General features: G+C 50.7%; 1 protein-coding gene across 1 annotated transcript in view; it reads left to right on the top strand.

Annotated features, from left to right (window-relative positions):
- LOC105534597 (iron/zinc purple acid phosphatase-like protein) overlaps positions 1-9,004 on the top strand; it is a 28,499-nt gene that overhangs the window by 12,672 nt on the left and 6,823 nt on the right. The window contains exons 3-11 of the mRNA XM_011973356.1: positions 3,076-3,276; positions 3,576-3,758; positions 4,858-4,981; positions 5,208-5,270; positions 5,367-5,481; positions 5,578-5,685; positions 5,779-5,836; positions 5,917-5,984; positions 6,095-6,166. Of these exons, the coding sequence (XP_011828746.1) occupies positions 3,076-3,276; positions 3,576-3,758; positions 4,858-4,981; positions 5,208-5,270; positions 5,367-5,481; positions 5,578-5,685; positions 5,779-5,836; positions 5,917-5,984; positions 6,095-6,166 (992 nt within the window). The remainder of the gene's footprint in view (positions 1-3,075; positions 3,277-3,575; positions 3,759-4,857; positions 4,982-5,207; positions 5,271-5,366; positions 5,482-5,577; positions 5,686-5,778; positions 5,837-5,916; positions 5,985-6,094; positions 6,167-9,004) is intronic.

Genomic DNA, 9,004 nt, shown 5'->3' on the forward strand with positions numbered 1-9,004 from the left:
ATGTAAGGGTATGTCTTTATTAGCAGCATGAAAATGGACTAATATAGTAAGTTGGCACCAGTAGAGTGGGGTGTTGCTGAAAAGATACCTGAAAATGGGGAAGCGACTTTGGAACTGGGTAACAGACAGAGGTCGGAACAGTTTAGAGGGCTCAGAAGGAGACAGGAAAATGTGGGAAAATTTGGAACTTCCTAGAGACTTGGTTGAATGACTTTGACAAAAATACTGATGATGATATGGACAATGAAATCCAGGCAGAGGTGCTCTCAGGTGGAGATGAGGAACATGTTGGGAACTGGAGCAAAGGTGACTCTTGTTAGCTTTTAGCAAAGAAACTGGTGGCATTTTGCCCCTGACCTAGAGATTATTGGAACTTTGAACTTGAGAGAGATGATTTAGGGTATCTGGTGGAAGAAGTTTCTAAGCAGCAAAGCATTCAACATGTGCTATTAAAGGCATTCAATTCTAAAAGGGAAGGACAGCATGAAAGTTCAGAAAATTTGCAGCCTGATGATGGGATAGAAAATAAAATCCCATTTTCTGAGGAGAAATTCAAACTGGCTGCAGATATTTGCATAAGTAATGAGGAGCTCAACGTTAATCCCCAAGACAGTGGGGAAAATATCTCCAGGGCATGTCAGAGACCTTTGCGGCAGCCCCTGTCATCACAGACCCAGAGGTCTAGGAGGAAAAAATGGTTTCATGGGCAGGGCCCAGGGTCCCTGTGCTGTGTGCAGTCTAGGGACTTGGTGTCCTGCATCCTAGCCACTCCAGCTGTGGCTGTCAGGGGCCAACATAGAGCTCGGGCTGTGGCTTCAGAGGGTGCAAGCCCCAAGCCTTGGCAGCTTCCACGTGGTTTTGAGCCTGCAGGTGCGCAGAAGTCAAGAATTGGGGTTTGGGAACCTCTGCCTAGATTTCAGAAGTAGTTTTCATGCTGTTGATAAAGACATACCTGAGACTGGGAAGAAAAAGAGGTTTAATTGGACTTACAGTTCCACATGCCTGGGGAGGTCTCAGAATCATGGCAGAGGTGAAAGGCATTTCTTTTTTCTTTTTTTTTTTTTGAGACAGAATCTTGCTTTGTTGCTAAGCTGGAATGCAGTGGCGTGATCTTGGCTCACAGCAACCTCTGTCTCCCTGGTTCAAGCAATTCTCCTGCCTCAGTCTCCCAAATAGCTGGGACTACAGGTGCACACCACCATGCCCAGCTAATTTTTGTATTTTCAATAGAGATGGGGTTTCACCATGTTGGCCAGAATGGTCTCGATCTCCTGACCTCGTGATCTGCCCACCTTGGCCTCCCAAAGTGCTGGGTTTACAGGCATGAGCCAATACACCCAGCTGGTGAAAAGCATTTCTTACATGGCGGTGGCAAGAGAAAATGAGGAAGAAGCAAAAGTGGAAACCCCTGATAAACTCATCAGATCTCGTGAGACTTATTCACTACCATGAGAGCAGTATGGGGAAAACTGCCCCCTTGATTCAAACAATCTCCCACTGGTCCCTCCCACAACACATAGGAATTATGGGAGTACAATTCAAGATGAGATTTGGGCGGGGACACAAAGCCAAACCATCTCACGGAGGTTGCAGTGAGCTGAGATTGCGCCATCACACTCCAGCCTGGGCAACAGAGCAAGACTCCTCCTCAAAAAAAAAAAAAAAAAATTAACTGGGCATGGTGGCATGTGCCTGTGGTCCCAGCTTCTTGGGAGGCTGAGGCAGGAGGATAGCTTGAGCCCAGGAGGCCAAGGCTGCAGTAAGCGAAGATGGCACCACTGCACCTCCAGCCTGGGCAACATAGTGAGACCCTATCTCCGAGAAAAAAGAAAAGTCAATAGCTTTGCTAGTACTGGGCCCGTTTCCTGCTTGCTTGGTGGCTATCGCCAGATCTGAGTGATGGCTGCCCCTTTGAGATCGGGCAGGGTCTACAGTTGGCTACATGCTCTGTAACTCCTTGCTCACTTACAGGTGGCCCTTGTCTCCCTTTAGATCACCTGTGGCCTCCAGACACCCAAGCTGGCAACCTTTAAATGATATCATGTGTGTACAATAGTTGGTACAAGACCTGCACACAGTAAATAATGATATTAATAATAATACTCGTTCCCCCATATAACCCTAAGTGTACTAGGCACTATTTCATTTGCTTTACTTATATTTATTCATCTAAGCCTCATAACAACCATATAGCGCAGAAACTATTATTTTTCCATTTTACAGACAGGAAAACTGAGGCTCAGAGAGGTGAAGTGATGTACCCCAGGGAAGCTCAGCTTAGAAATGGCAGAGCTGAGGCCGGGCGTGGTGGCTCAAGCCTGTAATCCCAGCACTTTGGGAGGCCGAGACGGGCAGATCACGAGGTCAGGAGATCGAGACCATCCTGGCTAACACGGTGAAACCCTGTCTCTACTAAAAAAATACAAAAAACTAGCCGGGCGAGGTGACGGGTGCCTGTAGTCCCAGCTACTTGGGAGGCTGAGGCAGGAGAATGGCGTAAACCCGGGAGGCGGAGCTTGCAGTGAGCTGAGATCCGGCCACTGTACTCCAGCCCCGGCAACAGAGCAAGACTCCGTCTCAAAAAAAAAAAAAAAAAAAAAGAAACGGCAGAGCTGGATCATGCCTGTAATCCCAGAACTTTGGGAGGCGAAGGTGGGTGGATCACCTGAGGTCAGGAGTTCAAGACCAGTCTGGCCAACATGGCAAAACTACATCTCTACTAAAAATGCAAAAATTAGTCAGGCATGGTGGCACATGCTTGTAATCCTAGCTACCCGGGAGGCTGAGGCAGGAGAATCGCTTGAACCTGGGAGGCGGCACAGGTTGCAGTAAGCTGAGATTGCACCACGGTACTCCAGCCTGGGAAGCAGAGTGAGACCCCGACTCAAAAAAAAAAAAAAAAAAAAAAGAAGAAGAAGAAATGGCAGAGCTGGGATTGAACTTGGGCAGTTCCAGAACCTGTCTCCTTAACTACTAACTGTTCAACAGTGGTCAATGCCCCTCACTTTTTCTGCACATCCCTACCACCCTGCCCAGGCCTCACTCCTGGTCTGTCCTCTGTCCCTTTCTCCCCAGGTGAGCCAGGCTCCATGACTGTAACCTGGACCACATGGGTCCCAACCCGCTCTGAAGTGCAATTCGGGTTGCAGCCGTCGGGGCCTCTGCCCCTCCGCGCCCAAGGCACCTTCATCCTCTTTGTGGACGGGGGCATTCTCCGGCGGAAGCTCTACATACACCGAGTCACGCTTCGCAAGCTGCTGCCGGGGGTTCAGTATGGTGAGAGGGACCCCAGGTTGAGCTCTTGAGGGGGAATGGGAAGAGGAGTGGGATACAGACTAGAAGCTACCACTGGCCAGTGGCTCAGGCCGGGCTGGTAACTCCTCTGCCTATCTGCAAGCCTATTGTATGAGACCCCAGGATGAAAACGGAAGGTGCGGGGAAGGCAGATCGAAGGGGCATGGGCCAGCCCCAACCAGTCCCCCCATCTCCTCCCCTCCACCAATTAGGGAAGGATGGGATTGGAGGGAGCGTCCTGGGGCGGCCCAGCTGACTGCGACATTTTCCTCTCCCTTCAGTTTATCGCTGTGGCAGTGCACAAGGCTGGAGCCGTCGGTTCCGCTTCAGGGCCCTCAAGAATGGGGCCCACTGGAGTCCCCGCCTGGCTGTGTTTGGGGACCTGGGGGCTGACAACCCGAAGGCCTTACCGCGGCTGCGCAGGGACACCCAGCAGGGCATGTACGACGCCATTCTCCATGTGGGTGAGGCATCCGCAGGGGCGAGCGGAAGGATGGTGGTCAGCGCGCACACGGAGGGATGGTGTGGGGAGCGCGCGGAGGGATGGTGGGGGGAGCGCGGGTGGGGGGCGGTGCCAGGACCGTGGAGGGGACAGGGCTGGGGCCAGTGTGTCTCTGAAGGGACAGGGGATGAGACTGGATACGGAGATGGTGTCTGTGACCAACCAGCCTGCCTTGGTTAATATCCCAACTCTGGCACTCTTGCCAGGAGCAGGGGTTTTTCCCCCGTGTATTTTGATTAGAGAGAAAGCTGGTTCCGAGTTCGCAGGACTGTTATGATGACTACGTGAGTTCGCGTTGCCTGGCAGGGTGCAGGTGCACTTCGGTGTCCTTGTGCTGTTTTTATTATTATTGCTGCTGTTGTTATTTAAGAGGGGGAAGAGAATGAGATGGGTAATGGGGATTGGGGATTGCATGTTTCATAGTGCAGGCGCTGGAATCAGGCTCCCTAGGTTTTATTTCTACATCTTCACTGGCCAGCTGTGTGACCTGGGTCCTCAGTTTCCCCATCTGAAATAGGAATAATAATAATACTAATGTTGGGCCGGACGCAGTGGCTCATGCCTGTAATTCCAGCACTTTGAGAGGCCAAGGTAGGTGGATCACTTGAGGTCAGGAGTTCGAGACCAGCCTGGCCAACATGGTGAAACTCCATCTCTACTAAAACTACAAAAATTAGCCAGGTGTGGTGGCGTGTGTCTGTAATCTCAGCTACTTGGGAGGCTGAGGCAGGAGAATCGCTTGAACCTGGGAGGCAGAGGTTGCAGTGAGCCAAGATGGCACCACTGCACACTAGTCTGGGTAGCAGCAGGAGACTCCGTCTCACAAAAAAAAAAAAAAAGAAACAAAGAAAACAAAAACAAACAAACAAAAACCATCTTGGCCAGGCACAGTGGCTCACACCTGTAATTCCAGCACTTTGGGAGGCTGGTTTTGAATTCCTAGGCTCAAGTGATACTCCTGCCTCGGCCCCCTAAAGTGCTGGGACTAACCTGGCTCTCTCAATTCCAATGAAAGCAGAGCTGGGCCTGGGTCCTCACCCTCCTTCCGCCCCCTCCCCCAGGAGACTTTGCCTACAACATGGATCAGGACAATGCCCGCGTCGGGGATAGGTTTATGCGGCTCATTGAACCTGTGGCTGCCAGCCTGCCGTACATGACATGCCCCGGGAACCACGAAGAACGCTAGTGAGGACCGAGGGCTGTGGCGGTGGGCAAGGGCTGGATCAATGGAAACGGTCTCATTCTTCTTAGTGTCTCCTTTGAGTCTCTCATGCTGCAACATTTCAATTGTAGCAAGAGGAGATGAGGGTGGGCTGGAAGCCAGACTCAGGGCCCGACAGTGGCAGAGTATAGGAGTAGGGCTAGGAAATTCAGTCCCTCACCTCTATCCCTTGTACTTCCTTTATTCTAGCAACTTCTCTAACTACAAGGCTCGCTTCAGCATGCCAGGGGATAATGAGGGCCTGTGGTACAGGTAATGTGCAGGTGCCGGGGGACTGGCCCTCTCCCCTGAAGGGTGGGAGATGCAGAGGAGCCCCGGTCCCTGACCCCTGCCCTTTGACTCCTCCAGCTGGGATCTGGGTCCCGCCCACATCATCTCCTTCTCCACCGAGGTCTATTTCTTTCTCCATTACGGCCGCCACCTGGTACAGAGGCAGTTTCGCTGGCTGGAGAGCGACCTCCAGGTAACCTGGGTGGAGGCCCCCTGTAGTCCCCCGGCTGGCCCCACCTCCCCCTCCACCCCCTACTCCTAGCCCCTCACCCTGGGCCCTTCTCCCTAGAAAGCCAATAAGAACCGGGCAGCCCGGCCGTGGATCATCACCATGGGGCACCGGCCCATGTACTGCTCCAACGCAGATCTGGACGACTGCACACGACATGAAAGCAAGGTGAGGCCCCTCCCTGGGAGACGGTGGGGAGGTGCCGAGAGCCAGGTGCGCGTCGGTCTGCGTCACCCTCACCCACTCATTCACCCTGCCCAGGTCCGCAAAGGCCTCCAAGGCAAGCTGTATGGTTTGGAGGATCTTTTCTACAAATACGGTGAGCAACCCTTGGGACCCATGCCCCACACCCCACCTCTGCCCGATTCAGAGGTCTGATCCCCGCTTGCTCTGTCTCAGGAGTGGATCTGCAGCTGTGGGCTCATGAGCACTCGTATGAACGACTGTGGCCAATTTACAACTACCAGGTGAGGCACGTGGAGGGCTGGGCGCCCACGCAGCTGGGGTCAGGGCAGTCAGATGTCCCCAGAATGGCCTCGTGTGACTGCCCGCCACCCAACGTTGTTCCCTTCCCCAGGTATTTAACGGCAGCGGAGAGATGCCCTACACGAACCCGCGAGGACCTGTCCACATCATCACAGGATCTGCCGTGAGCAGGGGGACGGGTGCCTTTGCCTTCTCTCTCTCTTTCTATCCATGGAGGGCTGACTTCGTTCCAGCCTGAGTGCTGGGTGCTTTATACAGTGGATATCACTTAACCCTCAGCCCTAAGGTCAGAAACTCCTAGCAGCATGCCCATTGGATAGACCCAGGAACAGAGCACAGACAGGAAGATACTACAGTGAGTTATGATCACTGTACTGTACTGTGTACTGTACTGTACTGTAGCCTAGGTGACAAAGCCAGATCCCGTCTCTAAACAAACAAAACAAAACAACTATCTTTTTTTTTTTTTTTTTTGAGACGGAGTCTCGCTCTGTTGTCCAGGCCGGAGTGCAGTGGCATGATCTCAGCTCACTGCAACCTCCACCTCCTGGTTCAAGAGATTTCTGGCTAATTTTTGTACTTTTGGTAGAGATGGGATTTCACCATGTTGGCCAGGCTGGTCTCAAACTCCTGACCTCAAGTGATCTGCCTGCCTCGGCCTCCCGAAGTGCTAGGATTACAGGTGTGCTTGGCCCAAATGTCCCGTTTCTCCTCAAACTTTCACCCTCTTATTTTAGAACCCATTAGCGGACCCTGCCTGCAACAGTTATTACTAAACTGTTCTAATGAGAACCCTTCCTCCCTCTCTCCCTCCCTCCCTCCCTCCCTTCCTTCCTTCCTTCCTTCTTTCCTTCCTTTTTTGAGACGGAGTTTCACTCTTGTTGCCCAGGTTGGAGTGCAGTGGCGCGATCTCGGCTCACTGCAACCTCCACGTCCCGGGATCAAGCCATTGTCCTGCCTCAGCCTCTCGAGTACTTGGGATTATAAATGCCCACCCCCATGCCCGGTTAAGTTTTGTATTTTTAGTAGAGATGTGGTTTCACCATGTCGGCGAGGCTGGTCTCGAACTCCTGACCTCGGGTGATCGGCCCACCTTGGCTTCCCAAAGTGCTGGGATTACAGGCGAGAGCCACTGCGCCCAGTCTTACTGTGCCGTTCTAATGGGGATTTTCTGTCACCCTCACTCTTCCAAGATTTATTAATTGAGATCCTCCTGCAAGGCTGACTTGTGTCTTCTGCCACATTTGTTTAGTTGGTTAATTGTTTATTTATGTCTGTGTGAACTCATGGGTAATTTATTTTACTCTGCGGGTTATTATCCAACACGACTGTTATTTATCTGGATGTTTAGGTTGTGCCGGCTGCGGCCATCAGTGGGCTCCTGTCTCCTTTCCACTCGTCCCCTCCTTATTCTCTGGCACTTCAAAATATTCCAGGATCATCCTGTGTTTTTTCTGCTCAGCCTTGGAATCTACCCCTTCTCCATGGAGCGAGGCTTAGTTTTTAATTTTTTAATTTAATTTAAAAAAGTTTGGCCACACACAGTGGCTCACGCCTGTAATCCCAACACTTTGTGAGGCCGAGGAGGGCAGGTTGCTTGAGGTCAGGAGTTCGAGACCAGTCTGGGCAACATGGTGAAACCCAGTCTCTATTAAAAAAAAATACAAAATTTAGCCATGCATGGCGGTGCACACCTGTAGTCCCAGCTACTTGGGAGGCCAAAGTGGGAGGATCATTTGAGCCCAAGAAGTCAAAGCTGCAGTGAGCTGAGATTGTGCTACTGCACTCTAGCCTGGGGACAGAGCGAGACCCCATCTCAAAAACAAAAGTGTTTTTAATAGAGACAGTCTCACTATGTTGCCCAGGCTGATCTCGAATTCCTGGGCTTAAGTAATTCCCCCGCTTGGCCTTCCAAAGCTGCTGCTTATAAATGATTAAGAGCAAAGTGAGGCAGGGTGTGGTGGCTCAGGCCTGTAATCGCAGCACTTTGGGAGGCTGAGATGGGTGGATCGCTTGAGTCTAGGAGTTTGAGACCAGCCTGGGCAACATGACAAAACCAATTATTATTATTTTTTATATATATATGTATATATATAAAAGTAACAATCACTTGTAATAAAAATTCAAACAGTTACAGAGAGCAGGAGGTGAACAGCAGCCACTCACACCGCACATTGTCCCACTCTCAGCTGTTAACTCTCTTGAGGCATTTTATAATGTTCTCTGCATATACAAATGAGTAATTGTTTAGATAGAGACATGTTACTGTATTGCTTACTTTAAAAAACAAAAACAAAAACCACTTAGATTGTGGGTCATGCCCCAGTGGTTCTCAAACTTGGTGCACATCAGAATTACCTGGGGAGCTTTTAAAACTGCAATGCTTGGTCCTGACCCTGGTCAAAATACCAGAATCCCTGGCATTGATCTCCCAGAGTAGCTGCCACGTGGAGCACGAAATAGAATGCTGTCAGCACCAGATGGCTTCTCACGGCCCTTGGCAGTCAGGCTCTGCCCATGGGTGATTGCTATTCTGATTTTATCAGCACAAATTGGTTTTTTTCTTTAATTAAAAAATTTGAGGCTGGGCGCGGTAGCTCATGCCTGTAATCCCAACACTTTGGGAAGCTGAGGCGGGAGGATCACCTGAGGTCAGGAGTTTGAGACCAGCCTGCCCAACATGGCGAAACTCCGTCTCTACTAAAAACAAAAAATTAGCCGGGCGTGGTGGCGGGCACCTGTAATCTCAGCTACTCAGGAGGCTGAAGCAGGAGAATCGCTTGAACCCAGAAGGCAGAGGTTGCAGTGAGCCAAGATCCCACCATTGCACTCCAGCCTGGGTGACAAGAGTGCAACTCTGTCTCAAAAATAAAAAATTTAAAAAAAAATTGAAATTATTTCAGACCAACAGTAAAGTTGCACTAACAATACAAGGACTTTCCATATCCACTTCACCAAGATTTCCTAAAAATGAACATTTAACCACTTTTTTTTTTTTTTT

Source organism: Mandrillus leucophaeus, unplaced genomic scaffold (genome assembly GCF_000951045.1).
Source record: "Mandrillus leucophaeus isolate KB7577 unplaced genomic scaffold, Mleu.le_1.0 Scaffold137, whole genome shotgun sequence".
Classification (NCBI taxonomy): domain Eukaryota; kingdom Metazoa; phylum Chordata; class Mammalia; order Primates; family Cercopithecidae; genus Mandrillus; species Mandrillus leucophaeus.